The sequence below is a fragment of the Pezoporus flaviventris genome, unplaced genomic scaffold (assembly GCF_033815535.1).
Source record: "Pezoporus flaviventris isolate CSIRO_AGI_PZ_B2104156 unplaced genomic scaffold, CSIRO_AGI_Pfla_v1 ptg000007l, whole genome shotgun sequence".
Lineage (NCBI taxonomy): Eukaryota > Metazoa > Chordata > Aves > Psittaciformes > Psittacidae > Pezoporus > Pezoporus flaviventris.
The window spans coordinates 62,263,564-62,284,516 of NW_026892555.1; the positions used below are offsets into that span (position 1 = coordinate 62,263,564).

The 20,953-nt window shown below is 38.7% G+C and overlaps 1 protein-coding gene across 2 annotated transcripts in view; it reads left to right on the forward strand.

Moving 5' to 3' along the window:
• Positions 1-18,678, forward strand: part of AHRR (aryl hydrocarbon receptor repressor) — a 93,448-nt gene extending 74,770 nt beyond the window's left edge. For both annotated transcript variants that reach the window (XM_061448982.1, XM_061448983.1), the window contains 7 exons: positions 1,369-1,458; positions 2,753-2,882; positions 4,955-5,088; positions 6,446-6,645; positions 8,025-8,143; positions 9,072-9,213; positions 11,941-18,678. In XM_061448982.1, the coding sequence (XP_061304966.1) occupies positions 1,369-1,458; positions 2,753-2,882; positions 4,955-5,088; positions 6,446-6,645; positions 8,025-8,143; positions 9,072-9,213; positions 11,941-13,060 (1,935 nt within the window). In that variant the 3' untranslated portion in view covers positions 13,061-18,678. The remainder of the gene's footprint in view (positions 1-1,368; positions 1,459-2,752; positions 2,883-4,954; positions 5,089-6,445; positions 6,646-8,024; positions 8,144-9,071; positions 9,214-11,940) is intronic.
• The last annotated feature ends 2,275 nt before the right edge of the window (positions 18,679-20,953 follow it).

The following is a 20,953-nucleotide window of genomic DNA, read 5'->3' on the forward strand; positions in this document are numbered from 1 at the left end:
GCGCTTGACTATTCTTAGCCATGACTCATGGCTAGCACTGACTTGGTTGAAGCAGTTGCTGCTACAGCTCTTTCCAAAGGTAGGTGAGCCACTGCAGTCTCTCCACTACATTTCTCCAGTCATCATTTCACAGGTTCTTTGAGACACCACAAATGTGGTCCCATTGGGCCACATTTCCAAAGGTGCTCCACATTTCTGATTGGGGCCGAATCTTCTGAGGAGGTCAGTCTATTGTGCACTGAACTCTTGAAATTCTGCCCACCATTGTCACAGTGGGAACAGGCTTCGAGCAGTCTTGGAAATCTGGTCCTTATTTAGGAACCAAAAAGAGAACCAAGCTCACAAAAATATGTCAGTGTGTCTGGTTGCTGAGTGATTGAAAATCTGCCCTCATTGTGCTTCAGGATTAACTCAGGATTAATAGGCACATTGCTACAACAGTACACTGAAAAAAGGTGAAGCAAGGATAGTAATAACGTAGCAGTATTTCATCAGCAGCCATTTGAACTGTCATCATCTCAAAAGTCCTCAGAACATGAAAGGCTCATCTAAACAACCTTGGAATACAAGCCTGCTGGAGTGAAGATATGTTACTGAGTCTTCACCAAGGGAAGAGAGGCAAAATTAGCCAGTCTGCATGCAGTGTGATGATCTTGATGTTTACGTCAAGTAGTTTGTTTAATCCTTACTTGTTAATTTATATATTGCTTATTTAATCCTTATTTTCCTGGTTATTTTTCTTACATCACTGACTCCATAGGAATTAATTCAGGTTTCCTTTTTAGACTAAACATGGGTCTATATCACTGAAGTATTTATTTCCTACTTTATGTATTCATTGCATTTATGCAATTACGTCACACAGGTATTTTCATAGAAGCATATGAAAATAGCCATGCATTAAATTACAAGTCCAGTTTTAAAGTGACAGCTACCACAGTACATGCATTTAATTTTCTTGTTGGAGATTATTATATTATCTATATGTATCAATGCATGTACATTCAAAGCAATTATTATGGAATATGATGTTTTAAATTAAAAGCAAAAAGAGTACTTGACACTTGCTATTAAGCTTTTAATTATATGAATTAATGGTAAAATTTAAAGTAGATAATAACCTAGTAATGTAATATGGTAGTTAACACTGAAATTACTTATCCTAACTTTATTAAAAAAAAGAAAAAACTATGTTCCATATTGTTATTCATCTTTCATGTTAGGAAAAAAGGCCTTTCTGCAAAATTTGATGGCCAGCTTGTTTGCAGAGTGATTTTTTTCAGATCTAGAATATTCTTAAAACTACTACATTTTATACCCCTTTTACTCTTTACTTTCTGATTATTTTTAATATTGTTTCCCTTTTAGTCACTGAACGGTTTTGCATTGGTGGTGAGTGCAGACGGAATGATATTTTATGCGTCATCAACGATTGTGGACTACCTAGGGTTTCATCAGGTAAATACATTAACTAATATTTACAATACATAGTCACTCTCATTGTAATGACTTTCTTGTACTTACTCCTGCTAACTGGCTTTCTAAAATGCAGCACTTAAGCTATTTAGCATTATCCTTCTACTGCTGATTAGACATACAGTATTACTGAAATTAAGTTACTTTACGATGCCATTTCAGGCTAAATTTCTTTTTTGAGCTGACAGGTGAAGATGAATTCCTTGTAATGTTGTTCCTTTTGTAAAGTTTTTGTTAACAGTAATGTAATCCATCATAAAAATAAGATTTAGCTAAAAGTTTCTTTTCAATGTCAGTATAAGATGCTGCTATACATTTAGACATACAGACTGGTTGCCTATGCATAATAAATACATTGTGAAGTCACAGAATAACAGAACCATGTATTTGGAAAGGACCTATGGAGGTCATCTAGCCCAACCTCCTGCTCAAAGCAGATCCAGTTAGGGCAGGTTGATCTGGGACTCATCTGATCATGTTTTGAGTTTCCATGACCCCTCTGCGTGACGTATTCCATTGTTTAACCACCCTGTCCATATTTTTTTTCCCCTGCTTGTATCAAGTCCCAGTTTCCCATGTTGCAGCTTGTATCTATTGTTTATTGTCCTCCCACTTTGTTCCTTTGAGAAGAGTCGGGCGTTGTCTTCTTTTTACCTGCTTATTTGGATTATATAGACAGCAGTAAGTTCTTCCTGAAGTTTTCCCTTAAGGCTGAACAAACTGTTCTTCTCTTCTGTTATGTCATAGCTCCAGCCCTGTTAGTGTGGTGGTAGTGTTCTCCTGGGCTCACTTCTGTATGCCAGTATCTTTCTTTTCCTGGGGTACCCAAAATTAGAAATTTGCCTTTGTTGAACTTAGCCCATTTTTACAGCCTGTCAAGGTCTGAGTAGCCATCCTGGTCTCCCCAGTTGGTACTCGCTCCACACCTACAGAAAGTGCACTCTATCCCATTGTTCACTAAACAAGAAATTAAACAGGGTCTATCCCAGCATTAATACCTGGGGCATACCACTTGTCACTGGCTGCCAGTTGAACTTTTTAAAGATTCCCATTTGCATATGCACAAAAGAGTTAAGAATAAAAAGAATCATCTTAGGATATGAAATCAGAAAGCAGATGCTGTAAAACAGGGGCCTCTGAAATAACTTTCCTCAATCAATCTTTGCTCTGAAGATATCCTACACCAGCCATTATTTTCAGTAAAGTATCAACTTAAAGATAAGTGTCTGCCCCACTACACTTATAAATTAAACATTAATTGTTGTAATTATTTCAGACTGATGTAATGCACCAAAACATATATGATTACATTCACGTGGATGATCGCCAGGATTTCTGTAGACAACTGCACTGGGCCATGAATCCTCCCCAGATGTTATCTGGACAACCACTACAGGCAGAAACAGGTGGGATTGTATATGTTGACTGGAAACATAGGCACCACTGTACAAAGGTTGAATTGCACTCAACCTATGCCTATGTCTATTCCGTGTAAAGTCACATTTTTCATTGGAAAGCTGCATGGTGGCCATTTATAATCTTATTGTCCCATAGATGATGTTTCTTCCTGATCCGTAACATTTCTAAGGTAGCGGGTGCCATTGAGGCTGCAAAGTTTATGTTTCCTTTATTTTTCTCTGACTAATGTACTTACAGGTATTCTTACCCACAAACAGCATGAGTGTCCACTCTACCAAGCTTTTATTCACGCTGATTAGGACGCCAGCATTCCTCTCAACAATACAAAAATATCCCATGCAAAACTTTTCTGTACACTACCACAATAGCAACATCAATTTCTGTCATTTGTTTTCCCACGCAAAATTACGCACGAAGGAGTCATCAGACGAGCAAGTAGGTTTGGCAATGCGCTTTTCCTTCTGAGGGTTGTTTTTCCTTAGAATGGCAGGTGGATACATGTGCTCAAGGTTTCTCCTGTATGAGGCGTGAAGCTGAAATCATGACTACAGAACATACTGCGGGTTTGAAACTGTTAACTGTATAAAGAATTATTGATCCCAGAAAAATATATGCATTTCACCAGCAGGTGAGGAAATAATTGAGGAAAGAAACTGAGGAATCACAGCCTCCAAATGGGGGAAGGAGAAACTTGCAAGAAATCCTACAGTAGCCTTTATGAGGTTCTCAGGAATACAGTCAGAAAACTTTGGTACAATTTCTTGCAGTTTATATTTTTTGCAGATATAAGAGGAACTTTGCAAGCTTTTATAGGGGGTACACAGAAAACAAACTAAAAAAGGTGCATGAATATTTCTAACTATAAAAAATTACAAATGTTTGGAAGTTTTGTCATAATACAGTGGAGAATTCAATGCCTGAGTTCATACTTCTGTACAAATAAATATTTCTCTCTTTTGGAAAATAAGTATTTTAAAAGGTATGCACATGTGTTGTGGTTTAGACTCAGCTGCAACTCAGCACCACAGTCATTTGCTCACCTTCCTTCCCATTTCTGGACAGGATGGGGAGGAGAATCAAAAGAATGTAAGTCGTATGTGTTGAGATAAGAACGGTCCAATGACTGAAGTATAATATAAAACTATTACTAGTAATAGTATTTATAGTAATGATAAAGGAAATAATGAGAGAAGAGAATATAAAAATAAAAGGGGAAAAGGAAAAAAAAAACAATAAACACAAGTGATGCACAGTACAATTGCTCATCACCTGCCGACCAATACCCAGCCCAACCCGAGCAACAATTGGTCACTTCCTGGTGACTCCCCCCAGTTTATATACTGGGCATGATGTGCTGTGGCATGGAATACCCCTTTGGCTAGTTTGGGTCAGCTGTCCTGTCTCTGCTTCCTCCCAACTTCCTGTGCCCCTCCTCACTGGCAGAGCATGAGAGACTTATAATGTCCTTGATCAGGGTAAGCATTACTTAGCAACAACTAAAACATTGGTATGTTATCAGCATTGTTCTCAGACTAAAGCCAAAACACAGCACTGCAGCAGCTACTAGGAAGAAAAATAACCGTTACAGCTGAAACCAGGACAACTTGTAGTCCAAAACTGGAAAATGCTTCATTAAAAACCAAGTAGGCAACAGATGATCATTAGCTTATCAGTTGTTGTTAATTTGTTTGTTTTTTTCCTGACATTAGTATTTTCCCTTTCATTTTGTTCCTCTTCCTAAGGTATTTTTTGTGATCTCTGATCTCAAAACCAGCAACATCTGTTACCCTGCTTTGCATCATGAAAAATCACAAAAACTCAGGAAATAAAGAAAAAGTCAAAGTTTTTTAAGAAACTCATTGTAGGGCTTTTCTACTTTTTTTTTTTTTTTTTGGGCAAAAGCATATGCAGATGTACCTATACCTGATGCAATCTAATATTCACCCTTCCATAAAGTAGGCTTTATCAATTTCCATAACAGTTTCTTCAACTGGCTACAGAACATTTTCATTCTTTCTTAGTGTGATCTGATACATATTGCTTCCACTGTTGTTCCTAGGAGAAGAATATATTCTCAGTAAATTGTTTAAAGCACAAGAGAATGACAGCATGACAACAGATTATTCTTCCTTTTTAACTCGTTGTTTCATCTGTCGAGTTCGCTGCTTGTTGGACAGTACTTCTGGTTTCCTTGTAAGTATAATTTCACTTAGAGAACTGTATTCATGACATACTAGATTTTAATCACTTCATATGAAAAATACTTCAACACAAATATTGAACATAAATATTGGGGAGAGCCATGGACAAGATACACCTCTCATTTGCTGTGCACTAACAAGAAGTACCTGAAGACATTAATGCATATAAAGAGTGATGGGAAAAGAGAGGTTGTAACATTTGAAACTGAAAGAATCTGTAGACTTCTGTGTTTTAAGCTCTTTTGGATGATATCTGTCCTCGGTTTGTATTAGGCCTAGCACAATGATGGCAAGCCCGAGTTTCAACAATTGACGTGTAAGCACAAAGTATTTGCTTTAAGAAGCAGCGATAATAATGGTACATTTTCCCTTTTTGCAAAAGGTCTTTTAATAATAAAAAACAGAATTAGAAAGTCTCACTCATGCTCCTCAAATATCTTTACTAGGAATGGCTCATTTCTACAAATAACTTCCCCATTTTTTTAGTAAAGACCAATGTTGTTTCTTTGACATACAATGATGAAGTATGGCATGTGGAATGAAAATGAGAGCAGCAGCGTGAGACAGGAAAATGCAACTTCTGTTTCAGATGCTCATTTGCTGGAAGATAAGCTTATTTGGTGCAGGTCTAAACAGCAATTCAGTTAGTCATTTCTGCATCCCTGTTTTAATCTTGGAGCTCTGGAAAAAGCCGAACTCAAATGGACTGATTTTTCTCTGGTCATTTTTTTCACTGAGAGGAAGCAGTTTGCTGCTCAAGTTAATAATTTGATCTCTGCCTTCTGATTATGTAAAGATTTGAGGCAGGGACAGATAGCTTCTTCCAAGCTATGTGCTTTGTATCTGGTCATCTTGGGCATATCTTTTGCCTTGGCATCTGCCTGCGCAGCCCTTGGATTATGCCAGTCCATATACTTCCCAGAGAAAGTGCAGGCAAGAAGAAAGAAACTCAGGAACCATTTCACTGGAGAGAACAGAGCATGGAAATCTAAAAGTTCCAGCTTCAGAGTGAGGCACAGAGGAAATAACTGTTTGCACCATCGTACACTGCCTGTACAGAACATAACACAGAACTTCTACTTTAAATATGCAGGAGAGACAAAAACAAAAACCAGCCTTGAATGTCTCATTTTACTGTTGATAGTACCTCCACTCACCATGCCTCTGAAATGGCATGGTTTAAACTCCATGTAGAAAATGAGATTCCTAGTTTTTCTCCCTGTTTCAAAACTGGTGTTAAACAACGTGGTCCATATGTTGTATTATAATTTCAAATGTTTAAACACTAAATGCACAAGATAATTTTTTTCTCTTTTTTTCTTTTCTTTTTTTTTTTCTTTGTAAAACAGACAATGCAGTTCCAAGGCAAACTAAAGTTTCTTTTTGGACAAAGGAAGAAGTCCTCATCAGGAACAGTATTGCCACCTCAGCTGTCATTATTCTGCATAGTGGTACCACTTCTGCTCCCTTCTGTGACAGAGATGAAGATGAAAAGCCTACTTGTGAAAGCAAAACATAAATCTGATGATGCAGCAGCAGTGAATACAAAGTATTTTCAAATTAATCTTTTAGCTGCTATTAAATTATACTATGGGCTTTATGTTTATTAAGCATGTGAAAAGCACAAAGTAGACTAAATGACTCTCCATTTTAAAAATTTTTCTTAGAAATGTGAATAATTTATATGGATTAAATTACATAATACATAACTATGTTATAATATATAGCCTTAATATACCTTATATATAACACATGTTAAGTATTATATTACTATATATATAATTTTATAGAAAAATTGGAATTTTGGGATATCTTCCTAACCATCAGATGTTACCAATGCAATAATTCATTCTACTGGTTGTAAAAGTGGAAAAGAAAAGGTATTTTTACTAACAGTTTTCAAATCTCAGTATCTTCTGGTAGCACAATTATTTGGACTTGGATACTTCCTTATTTCCTTAAATATAACCTTATGGAAATGAGGTCTATTGCTATGGGGTAAAAAGCTCATCAGTGTCATTGACAGCATCATAATTTGGCTTTTAATTAGAATATGCTCACGTATGTGTGGATTTACTATCCAGATGGGTAATGTGGGTCTAGCACATGCATCGTTTTTACAAGAATTAAATTACTGGAAGGCTGACTTAATGGACTATGCAGGTTTTTGGTACAGAGTTGAAATGTCGTTTCCACTTGCTGGTTTTTCCATGGCCCACATGAAATTAATTGATGATCAGAATTCAGTTCCTAGAACAGAGGTGCTGAACTTAAGTTTTGCTAATGAGCTGGATGGTGGCCAGGGATTTGACAAGAATGAAGCAGGCATTTAACTTCAGCATTTCCTTTGGTTCAGGCCTGAAGCATTCTAGCCAGCGGCAGTGGGCAAATTTATATAGTAATTTTTTAAATGGTGGACTTAATAAGGGGAAAAATTGGTAAAGCAGTGTTATGGACTTAGCACTGTTTCGAAGCCTTAATACGCATTTTGAACTAAAGATTGGAAGAAATCCATTCAAACTATATGATGATTATTGCAAGCTGAAGTCATGCTAACTCTTAAGTACATTGCTGGTCAGTGTGATGTATGTACCTCGAATGTAACCTCAATAGGCAGAGCATAATATACACAGAATTTGTTTCAGTTGAAGCTGAAATTTATTATTCCAGATATAGTAAGTCATGAGCAGAATATTCCTAAGCACAACTGTTCTTCTTCATTGAATACATAATTCCAGTCACACACTAGTTTGAGCAACCAAACAATGCAGGAAACAGGGGTAATTATTTAGTACTGGTTACTATATACTTCAAACATAAATTTTTACAAATGGTCAACAGCTTGAAGATCCCATCTTTCAGAGTCTATGATTCTGCTGTGTTCTCATTCACTGACAAGGAATTTTCCACATTTTCTGTCTTCTACAGCTCCAGTTCCAAAAGTAATTCAGGGCTGTGTGAAGCAGCAGATTTATATGGAAGAAACAGTCATCATGAAGGTGCTGCTTTCACTAATGTATTACAGATTGCTGAAAACCAAATCAAAGGTGTGTCTGCAAAGTACTACTGGATTATATACACTGTACGCAGAAAGAACCTTGTCTTTTCTCCTGTTAAGTTTTTCAGGTTTTGTTCCAAATGCTGTCTTTTTTCTTTTTTTAAAAATCCCTTCTTTGAAATAACACAAAAAAAAGTTGTCTGCCTCAAAAGGTAGTACTGAATCAGTCTGCTATTTCAGAGTGGAAATAGATACTGTTATGCCAAGTTTACAGGTATATAAACAACACAGTATATGCTCAATTTATGCTTTCCTAAAAATGGCAGCACTTAATTTAGTGAGATTATGTGAAAATCTTAATGACAATATCTATCCCTCTATGAGGAAAACTGGATGACATGTTACACATGCTAGTTTTTTCCAAAGATCATAAACCAAAGAAAATTAGAAAGTATTGTCTTTAAAACTCATGACTTGCTTGCAGCTTTGACTCATGTTTTTCCAGCGTTTGGCTGTGGCAATATTATGAGAGTCTATGCTGTATTTCAGATTTTACAATGGATTAAATTTTGATGGTGAGTCTACCCCAATGGGCATCTTATTCTTGAGTAGAGTTGTGCTCAGCCTTCTGTCATACCTGCTGAAAGTCTTTAACTTCTTTAAAACCATTCCTCTGTTATAGCACCATTTTTCATACACACTTTCTTGTTGGCTAGTACTACTACAGAGAGGGAAAAATTATAATGAACGAATAATACTGCAAAATCCTTGGTTACAGTTTAGGTTCCTCATTAGGCTTTTCCAATTATTTTTTTTTATGTAATTTGCCCTGTTTTGTGACATGTTTTAGCTTGTACTTTCCTATGCTGATGATTCCAGAGCAGCAACAAAACATGTGAACATTCACCCATAGTTTAGGTATGAAAAAATATTAAATACTGCTTGTATTAAAATAGATTTTCTTTTAAATTGTATAGCGAAGAATAATGGAGAAAATGGCATTTCTCTAGTCAAAGTACAAAAAAGTGAAGATCACTGGGTCTGGGTTCAAGCCAACACTCAACTTCTGTATCGAAGTGGTTGTTCAGAGTATGTCCTTGCCCAACAGCAAATGTTAAAGTAAGTATATTTTCCAATGCTAAAACCACTCTATGTTTCAGCAAAATAATGTATTCTTCATGTATGAGATCTTTGAAAGGCCTGTCATGACCTAAGACGAGAGCTGAATGAGGATTTGCTTCACTTTTGAAATGCGAATCCATTTTTGTCTTGGATCGTATGAAATGGCTGTTATAATCCTAAACAGTATCTTTTATTTTTCTTAAGTCTTCTTTTCTCCTGAAATAGAATGTAAATACACACTAAACCAGAATACTTCAAAGTCAAAATGCTTGGCTATTGATATGTTTTTACTTTCTTGCACAAAAAAGTATATTTTGTGGCTTTGTTTTACTTGCAGCTGAAACTCTCTGCTGATTCAGTGTCCTAGTTTTTCTACTTTTAAACATTTGATGATGTTAAGGTTTGTTTTTTGTTGTTTTTTTTTTTTTTGTCTTTATGACTCACAGTCAAGCTCATATTTTTAGGTGTGGATGTTCAACCTAATCTAAACAGGGATGTTCCTATTCATTGTATGTTTGTAGATAGATACATCTAGTTGGTTGTAGGCTCAGCCTTGGACTGGAAGCTAATCTCACAAATATGCATTCAGAGAGGACTTCCCCAGTGTGTTTTACCCTTCCCTCCCAAATCAGCTTTTCTTCCTTCCCCATGGGATTGTCTGTTCCAGTTCTTGTGGGCCTTGTTGAGGCATCTCTTTAAGCTAGTCTGAGGGAAGAGATATCGAGTGGACTGAATGTGCAGGAGCCAGGTGTACATAGTCACCATCTGGCCCAGTGGAAAAAATGTGGCTGATATCACTGAGTTAGGATGTCTCACAGGTGGAAAAAATAAATGAAAAAGTCTTTGAACTTCCAGCGTAGTTATCCCTTGCAGGCAGCGTATCACTCAGTATCCACATGAATAGCAGAAGAGCTTCCACCTGAGGGTGGAACTTTATTGAGACAGCACAAACATCATCTTGCTGTGTGAAGGAATGAACTTCTATTAAGGAACAGATTAAAAGTAGATGTTTCTTATATACAAGTCTCCACTTCTAAAATGTTTTTTGTGTAACTAAGCATGCTCTTTGATCATAGAATCATAGAATGGTTTGGGTTGGAAGAGACCTTAAAGCTCATCCAGTTCCACCCCCCTTGCCATGAGCAGGGACAACTCCTACTAGACCAGGTTCCTCAAAGCCCCATCCCACCCGGCCTTCCACAGCTAAACACAGTACTTCAGGCGGGGTCATTTTTACTCTCTGAGTGGTTAAAATCTTTCCTTTGTGCTTGATAGTTCCTGCAGACTGGAGTGTTACAAGATCTGCCCGTGGAAGTTATATTCAGTTCTGTCTTTCTGATAGCCTGCAATAGACTTCATCCTTACTACTACTCCTTAGGAGTTTGTTTGTTTTTTTTTTTAAATGTATGCTGCCTTCCTGGGAACATACATACATTCTTTTGGAGAATTTTAACTAGATGCTATTTCACTGTAAAATTCTTCATTTGGGATCTCAGTTTTTGTGATGACTGCATTTTCATCAGTCCATTGCTTGCTAATTAGTCCATTTCCTGAGAAGCTAGTTCTGCAGCAAACTTGTATCATTCCATTTACATATCAAGACTGTAGATAATAGCAATAATAACAGCTATTAAAGGACTGAAAATATTTAATTTCTCATGTTAAAAAAGAGAGAAAATATTCTCCTTTCTTGGTGTAAATTTATTACAGTGGGACATTCTCTCTTTCTAGCAACATGGACTCCCTCTACTGGAAAATCTTACACTTGCACCCAAGGCGGCAGCTTTTACTAGAGAGCCAAGAAATAAGCCTTATAAACAGCTTACTAACTCTCCAGGTTTTCATGCTCCTTTCTTATTGAGAAGTCCACTTATTGTTCGGGGAGGGAGGCGTTGGTTTTGTAGCACTGATCCTGCCTGGTCTGGAATCAGCACGTTAGTGAATTCAAGACAAATCCTGAACCTGAAGGTCTGAACACCACCTGCATTGGGCTGGAAACGCTCAGGCAACTTTGACAGAGCTTTTTCATAATACTGAGTACTTCAGCTGGAGGTTATGGAAAATTAATTCCCTGGCCATCTTAGAAAACGAAAGGCAACATAAGTTAAGTTTGACATGTGAAACAAATTATGCTCAACATGAACACCTGTGACTACTCTGGCCACTTAATTTAGGCATCTTATTTCCTCTCATCTAACTTTGCATTCTCAAAATATAAGACCCCCATGGTTCTCCCTCAAATCATTTTGATCAGAAAGTCCTTATGTGTCCAAATAATTCTTTGTTAACAAAATGCATCTCCTTTAAGATACTCTTTGCATTTTATCTCTAGATTTTTCTACACAAAAATATTTTTTAGATTGATTTTAAAGGAAGAACAAAAGTGTAAGGTAGTTACCATACTGTACTACAATATTTAAGGTCTTTGTGAACTATGTGCCTGAAATGGAAGAGTAAATTCATGTCAGAATTTCAATGAAATAGTGCCACAGAAAAGGTAGCTGTGCACACACTGAAATCCAGATGCATGCACACTCATTTTTTCCCTTGAACAAATGCAAAGGTTATAGGGACAAAAGCGTGAGAGTCCCGCATTAAGTTAACAACAAATATATTGCTTGTAAGGTATGTTGATCCACTCCATTTGTATACTAGAAAACATCCATGTAGAAACCTCTGATTGACCAATTTCTTTTTTTTTTTTTTTGTAACTGTTATTGAAAGGGAAGAAGATGAACAACTGAAGATACTAAGTGGTTTTGCCAGTTTGAAAGGAAACCTGGAGGGGCTTTCCTATAACAGCGCCATTGAAACTCTGGGCCAGTGGAAGCATCTTAACTGGACAGCAGTAAAAAATGAACAAGATAATGTAAAAGTGAAGTTTGAGCCACATACAAACGGTGAGTGTTTTATGCAAGAGGAACCTCTCAGTTCCAACACATCAGTTTTAGGTGTTCAAAGCAACTGCACCACAAACAGTAGCTGGACTTTAAGAAACTCAAGCTCTTGTTCTATGAGCCAGCGAATGAACACATGTTCAAACAGGAGAGCTGGATCATTCTACAACAGAGACCAAAGCTTCTTAAACTTAGCATCAACTTGTCCTTCCCACTGGGGGAGCACAGAAAGCTGCCAGTCTTACTCAGGTGTACAACAACGTTGTGCGGAGAACTATGCAACGGACCATCTGAAAATGCAGAGACCATTCATATCCTCAGAGTCTTTCTATGACACAGCCTTTCCCTTGGAGATGCCTATCAAAACGGAATATGATTCTGATTCTGAAAACATTGCTGATAACTACCTGATCTCACAAAACCGAGCCTGGGTGGATGAGAACAGCTCAGTGAGAAAGCAGGTGTTTAGCTACCCCAATAGAGTACATCTCAAAACAGAACTGGACCTCTGCGAGCCAGCCTCACCTTGTCAGAAGCCAAGGCACTGCCTTTACACACCGCATAATTGGCAGTGCATTGTAGCAAATCATCCCAACAACCTAAACCTGAACAGATCTTGCAAGGGTTCACGTAGCAAGGAGGTGGCCCCGTTTTATGCTCAGAACTCCTCCGGGTGTTTGGAAAGCATGCCCGACCTGACACACACGGCTTGCTATGGCCACTTCTACAGCCCCAGCCCAGGAGAGGAGAAAGAGCAGAATAATGAGGGGTTTAAAATGCCGTGTGAATTTAAAAAACCCTGCTTGGTTCAAGCAATCAAGCGTGAACCCCTGGATTCTCCACCATTGTCCAGCAGTGGACAGAACAGAATACAAATGAGCTTCCCTGAAAATACATTAGCAGGTCCTGTGCCTCATAAAACCACTGAATGTACATTTTTACAATAGATTTTATAACTTTTGGAGTATTTATAATGTTAAAAGCATGAAGTTGTAGGTTCTCTTCCACTTGGGTTAAATAATTTACTAAAATTAAAAGCCAGTGCAAAGATTTTGTGTGTGTGTGTGTGCGCATCTGTGTATGAGAAAAAACAGACACAGACACACACACATCATATACCCTGTACTGCCCTACTACCCTTCTCTTAGTGATCTTTGGAAAGAAAGAAAGATAAAACCTCAGGCACAGAAAAATAATCACTGCTCACTGCACAGGTATACATGCTAATTTGTCTTTTATCATCTCTCCTCTCATGTCTACAATTCATTGCCAAGGTCTAGCTATTTCTGTTTCGTGCCTTTGTTCATTTTTGTTTTCTGAAGCTGATATGGATGTCTCTGTGCAAACCTAAAATGTTTATGGTCTTCAGTGCGGCCAGTTTACCTTAGTGGTTTTTGTATTTTTAGTTTTTTGCTATTCTAGTAAGAAGCATCTTCTATACCTTTATCTCAGCATTAAACTAATGGCAACAGGATAGCATTAATTAAAACAAATTACTTTCATAAAATGCATTAGAAATTATTTCACTTCAAACTGAAGTTCTTCCCAAGTTTCCTTGATAATACTGATGTTTTAGCAGCCATATTTTTCCATTCTAAAGCCATCAGCCTTTCATGTTGCTGTTCGAAAGACTGAACAATGGAATGTTACCCACTTCTGTGAGTTACCAATGCTGTAAAATGTACATGAGAAGAAAATATTTCCCCAATATTTATTGCTGTTATTTGTAACATTAACAAAGGAAATGCACTTTTTAATTTGATAGTATTTCTTTGATTGATAACAGCTTGTTAGATATTGTCACCTGGCATCAAAACCAAACACCACATTAAGATTACATATCTTATTTTCAAAAGCATCCTAGTTTCATTCTCAAAATAAAATCTTAATCTCTTAAACCAAGAGCTAACTGGAGGATGCATATGTTTCAAAAGCACAAAGTTTTTTTTCTGAAAACAGATCTGATGCTCTCCTTTGAACCCAGGCAGTAATGTATTTCCACCAAAAAAAGAAAAAAAGAGTACAACTTCTGGTTTGGTTTTTATTGTTGTTGTAGTTTGACTCCTGCACTAACTTTTGTTTTAAAATTGCACTATGTCAACTTTATATCAACTTCACCTATATAAAAACCACATCATTTTTTAAAAAAGGCCAAAAAAAACCTTAGATGTATATGTGCTTTTTGAAAGAAACCCTATAATGAAAGTTTTCTTTTCAAAATATTATAAATAATTATAATGTCTTCATTTCTGTACCTGCTAGTCACTAAAGGCATGGCTTTACATGCCAGAACAGTGGCATAAACTTCTCCCAAATGCTATAAATATGTGCGATAAGTGTAGTTTATGGGGAATGTTTCTGCACCTGGGAGGCTGCTCTTCTCCAGAACTATCTGTCGTCTCTGATAGAAATTATTGCCTGTATATTAGAGTTGACAGATGCAAAGTTTACATTCTTTGCATGTCAGTTAAGTGCTTGTGAACAATCGTTTGATCTGAAATGCTGCACTTTACACTGAAATGGTACCTTTTGATGGTTGTCCTGCAGAAGGCAGTATTCCCAGCAAAAAGACGAGAGTCCACAGTAAAGAGGGACAATAATATCTTACTTTAGCTCAAATTAATTCTGCCATAGTCCAGCTGACCATAACCAAGCCATGAAAACATACTTTTTTGTGTGTGTCTGAGGTAAATCAGTTTCCTGTTGGCTATGTGCTGCTTCTTACTTAAGATAGTCTTGATATCCTTGCTTTAATACTGCTGCCAGTGGGTGCAGTGCAACATCAGACATGTTCTGAAGTGAGACTACAATGGTGGAATTTACATGGCTCTCTGGTACACCGCTGTTCACATCACATCAATTCAAGCCAAACTGCAGAAATGCTTACAGGCAAGCAAACTGGCTACTTATGTACAGCAAGACTGCTGAAAAGCTGCTCATTTAATTCCATGCTTGGACTCACTGTCACACCCCTCTAAGAGAGAGTACCTGGGCCTGGTTTTGCACTACCTTGCACCTTTCTCTCATCATTTACATTGATGCAATGACTGTAAAACACTGTTGTCCTAATCTGGGCGTGCTGGTGCCATTTTGCACAATGTAAGTGTTTAAATCAGGTGCAGCTCTGTAGAGGACTGCGCCACAGAATGCCTCATCTGTGCTTAGAAATATTTCCTGACGTGACTACAATGGGACATCTATACCAGCCAGATTTCTCTCTTCAGTGTGGAACAACATATATTAACAACAGAAGTTCTGTACAGATCATTCTGTTACAGAATGAAGGCTGTTTTGTTAACATAAATACCTACTTTAAGGCTTTCCTTTTCCTGATTTACTTCAGTTGGGATGATTTTTCTCATGTTTCCAACAAATACAGACATATTTTACACATCTTAATTGATATTATAGAGGTAGATGAAGCTTCTGCATGTAAAAGAATCTAATTTAAGAGATGTAACAGCCTTCTTCTAGGAGGATGGATGAACGTGTGACTCAAAAGTGCGATGTCACCTTCTGACTCCCTACTGTGTAAATCAGTCAGGTTTGCTTCCCTATTGTTCCATAAAGTCTGAACCCAAACACACTAATCCTGCACATCACATTTGAATTTGGCCCAGTTAATTTATGGCTGAGTAGTTATTCCAGGTCTCACATGAAAATATGTGGTATCAGTGGAATTCTTTATAAATTATCACACACATCCATCAGTCTCCTAAGAACTGTGCTTATAAAGTGATCAGCAGTTTATCCTCTTTTTGGACAACTGCTAACCACTGTCAATATGTTACTATGATAGTAAACAAAGATCAGTTCCTTCAGTCACTCGTGTTTAGCCCTTAATGAGCTGGTATTTGTATCCCTCAAACACAGCCCAAAAGTCTGTTTTAAGAGCCTCCAAATGTATTTATTGTAACAACAATAAAAAAGTATTCTTGCAGAAGAAATTCCTAGTCAAACACTCAACCTGATAGGAACTTGGAGCATAGAGGCTCCAAGAAATGCCTTTCTTTTTCCAGTGTGTGCTTCTAACACCTGACTGATGACAGTATTCAAACTTCCTAAGCCATAAACACTCCAGAGGTTGAGACAGAATGAGCTAATGAATTCTTGTGTTCGGGGATATTTTTTGATATTCATCCATATTTTTTCTATATGGAAGGTGAGCAGTTCTAAAAGCTCTAAAAGAATGTGTCTCCCTCTGAGATGTTGCTCAGTCCACAGACAGCAGAGACTATTATCAATGCTAAAGCTGCTGAATAAGGTCTTGTCTATACTGCGAATGTGGCCTGATTCATCTGTCAGTGGACAGCTGTCGAGCGCCATATGAATGCTAGTCCAACTGAAGTACACCATTATAAGCACTATTTTTACCAAAAAACAACCTGATTTGAGCCAAGAGTAAACTTGTCCAACAAAAAGAGTGGATTTTCCTGCTGCTTCTAAGGTTTGCTGGGGTGCAGTTACCAGTGGCTGAAACTGGGGAAGACCTCCACTGTAGATAACACTACCAAGCATTTATATTCACTTTAGACTCTCTGGATACCAAAGTAGAGCTTTGTTTTGAACATCTGAGTGAGGGCAGCAGTGTGCAAGAGGTAAGCTGGTTTCAGTTGGTCCTCAGTTTGGAGATCCAACTAGTGAAATGAAAGATCAAGGGACTGTACCTATAGTCTCTGCAGGAAAGACTGACTTCCTACTCCTTGATTGTAATGCTGCAGTGCAAAGTATATGTCTATGGTTTAATCACCCTTCATTAGAACACAGTAATGTATTCTGAAAATCTTTAGAAATTAATCAATCGCCTCTGGGTGTCATAGGGAAATATGACATTTGTGCATCAGCCGCTTCAGTAAGCCTTTGGGTGCTCATCTTTTGACGGTATGAAGAGCAACAGGGCACATGCAATTCTGCAAATTCCTAGTGCTTAAAATACTTAAATGAGAGGCAACAAGCCTGAGGCAAAGAATATTCTGTGGGATAAGGTCAGCTTCTGCTGCCTGGAAGCCTTTCTTAACTTGTCATATTGAAGCCATACTAGAACTTAAGTAGTACAGACTCACTCAATATAGCTACTTCAGAAAAGCCATTGAATTGTCTTAACAGTGGGTGATGTTTTAATTGGAATAGTTAAAAACCCAACCTACCTACAAATACATACATTGCCTTAGGTAGTGGGAAAAAAGTTAACGTACTTAATTGTTTCTCATCAGTGTGATATAACTAAAAACCACAATCTCAGAATGATGGTGGTATAGAGCTGTTGTTCTGTTGTTCTTGTCTTTTCTTTCTGCTTCCTTCTTCTCTTTCTCCCTACTGTCCTAGCATAAACATTCAAAATGGAAAGACTCTTCTGATTATATTGAGACAAAAACTCTGAACCTAAACCAGACTGTAGAAAATTTCTCACTGGAAAAGGAATTTCTACCCGTAGAGTTTCTTCCTCTCTTTTAAATCTTGCAAAATCCTATGTGAAATCATGTGTCACAACTGAAGCAGACTTCTGCAATGTGGGTAGTGAGCAAAGAGATTCTGCAGGTGGTCATGCTCAGGTTATAGTCACAAGGCTTTTACCTAGCTGAAGGAGATTCAGATGGGGGGGGCTGCTGGTAGCTTATGTTCACAGACACTACCACCCTGACAAACACATCTTTGTTGTGCTTGAGCACACATGGCATGTGTTCTTCTCATTATAAATGCATTTCCCTATCATGCTATCAGAAATACCTCTGAACAAAGCATTTGTTCATATATATATATGTATACACAAATATACTAAACTCACAAAGTACTTTTGAAAGATACCCAAACATACAGAGACCCAAGGACTTGCCTGTGCTTAGACAAAGATTTCCTTTGGATAGAGGTTTAGGAGGGAAAGTAAAAAAATGGATTAAGACAGATTTTTGGGAGAAAGATAACCTTGATTGATATATTGCTGTCAAAGAGTAATTATTCTGTGACTACAGCATGAATTCTCCACCCACCACTAATAACTCTGCTCTGAAACCATGTCCTTATTTTTGATGTAGAACTGAATTTGTAACTTTTCAGGCTGAAAATAATTTCTTAAAAACAAAGATTGCAGTAATTCAGTGCTAAGTTGTACTTCTCAATCAGACAAAACATCATTCTAGGAGGCATGAAGTGCTCCTGCTCCTTTCCTGGGGTTAGTCTTTAAAATTCTGACAAATTCAGCACCTGCATTAACACTCTCACTGCTGGTAATTGTAGCTCAGTTGTGCAGCTGGTGCTCTGACTGTGCAGTCTGAAGTTTCTTAGGATTTCCTTGATGCAATGGGGCTCCAGGGACAGCTGTGTAACAGCCAAAACTTCCAGTTTCACATTTTTACTAGTAGAATTATGGTATTCCAATGACTAATACAAAAATGTGGCAGAAGGTAATGGAAAGAACACCAGCTGCATAGTTAGCCTCGGTAATTGTATTTAACTAATTAGAGGCTATGCTAAAAAAGTCAGCTAAAGCACTGGTCTAGAGCTCCCTATTTTTGCACAGGAGGATGTCATAGGAATTATATCCCTGTGTCTTCCTTCTGAATCTCATGTTTTCTTTTGTTCATTTAAAATGTGAGATAAGAAGAGGCAAGCATCAACTGTTGTGTCTTTAAAAAATCTTGTCTGAGACCAAACTTCAAAAAGGCAAAAGTTATCTCAGTTCTCAGTAGCAGTATCCAGTTCTCTTATCATAAACATTAAGGTTCTTTCTCTTGGTAGTCAATAAACTTCTTTCTTCTGAAAGGGTCCTTCCTCGCATATCTTCCCTCCTGCACAGCTACTTAACAAAATCAAGGAACACTTTCTTCTTTAAAGGCAGTTGTGTCCATTAACAAAACTTCTCCTTCCTCTAGCTCAGTATGAAGCATTACTGCAATCCTCCATTACCCTCCTGCCATCCTTAATAAGACAGAGGTGTTCATTAACTACACAGAACTCCTACAACAGAAAATAGGTCGCTTTGCTGGTGAAACATCCTCTCTTAAGGAGACTGTACTGCCAAGAAACTCTGAGCTGCCACCAACAGTTCAGTTCCGCAAGTACATATCATAGGATGGTTTGGGTTGGAAAGGACCTTAAGATCATCTAGCTCCAGCCCCCTGCCATGGGCAGGGATGCCTCCCACTAGACCGGGTTGGTCAAAGCCTCATCCAGCCTGGCCTTGAACACTGCGAGGGATGGGGCATTTACCACTTCTTTGGGCAATCTCTTCCAGTGCCTCACTGCCCTCACAGTAAAGAACTTCTTGCTTATACCTAACCTGAAATTCCCCTGCAGCCAAATTCTTTGGTGTTTAGCCATGGTCTTCCTTTCAAAAAGTCATTTTCTCCTTTTTTGCTTTTTGCAATTTTTTTCTATATGTGTTTATTCTTTCACTGTGCAATTGCACTTTTAATTTGTATTTTGTTTTAAGAAGGGTATGGAAGCATTACACAATATGTATACTGCGGTGTTTTCAATTAGCCCATTTTAGATTTTGAGATTAGAACCACAAAAAATTATCAAGCATTTTAATGTTACAGAAATGACCATGAAAAAAAATCATCATTCATCTTGAAAAGAGGCATAATCTACCATCAAACTCTAATAATCCTGCTTTAAAAATGCCATTCCCACTCTTCCTGAAGAAACACAGTGGAGGACATGGAGATCAAGCAGCGGTTTTGGCCTAACTCATATTGCATAATCCGCAAAATTCAGAGCACGTTTCTGGAGGGAGCACCGCAACGACCTGAGCATTACTGAAAACGTATATACCAGTTTGTGCCCATTCCGCCTGCATTTAGGCAGGCGATTCACATGCTGGTTGCTTTGACAGCTCAAATACTGAGGCCGGCCGGTAGCGGGCAGGCACAGCCCCAGCCCCAAAGGCTGCCTTGGGGAAGGAAGTCAACCCAGCCACAGTTCACAGGAATACCTTCGGTAACATGTAACCTAACCATTATCGACTATGCTGCTTCATATACAAGTATAATAGACGTCCAGGTATATCACTAGCGGGCTATTAAAAAGCAGGCAGTAAATCGTGGATTCGGTATTTTGGCATTTTGTTTAAAACCAGTGCACTTTTCTGTTGATTAACTTTTTTTTTTGTTTTCGTGCTGTTTTCTCAGCCTGCTTTTAGAAGGAACTTCCAAGTGTATTTCTTAAATTATATTTTACATTTATTACCGGTCGGAAGTGTAAAGTCAAGACATTTTAAAATAAATATTTGCATTTAAATTAAAGCCGTTGCCGAGTGCGCTACCTGCCCCTTTCTCCGAACACCACCACCCCGCTGCCAACCCCTGCCTGCCTGTTGTACGGCGCTGCGATGCGGGGGGCGCGGCAGTTACTTTCCGGCCCGACAGGGGTCGCCAGGGAGCTGCCGGGGAGGGACGGGAGGGCTTCAGCTCCCTGCCGCGCGTACTCGATGCTGGCTCCCCATTGGTCGAGGTGGGGAGCTTCTTTCCTACTGGCTACTTGCCTATCACCGGGGCGTGGCGTCTGTCTGTGCCGGGTTTCGGCTCCCGGTTTGCTGTGGAGCAGCGGAAGTGGGGGTAGTTAGTGTCTGCTCTTGGGTGGCACGGGGGTCGCGTTTGGTAGGGGTGCTGCTGGTACCGGCCCGGCTGGGGACGCGCCGGCAGGGCGGTGGCGGCGAGCCTCGGTGAGCCCTGCTTGATGGAGCAGGCTCCAGGGGGCAGTGGGTGGGAGCGCCGCTGAGGTACCGGCTGCCGCTGAGGTACCGGCTGCCGCTGAGGTACCGGCTGCCGCTGAGGTACCGGCTGCCGCTGAGGTACCGGCTGCCGCTGAGGTACCGGCTGCCGCTGAGGTACCGGCTGCCG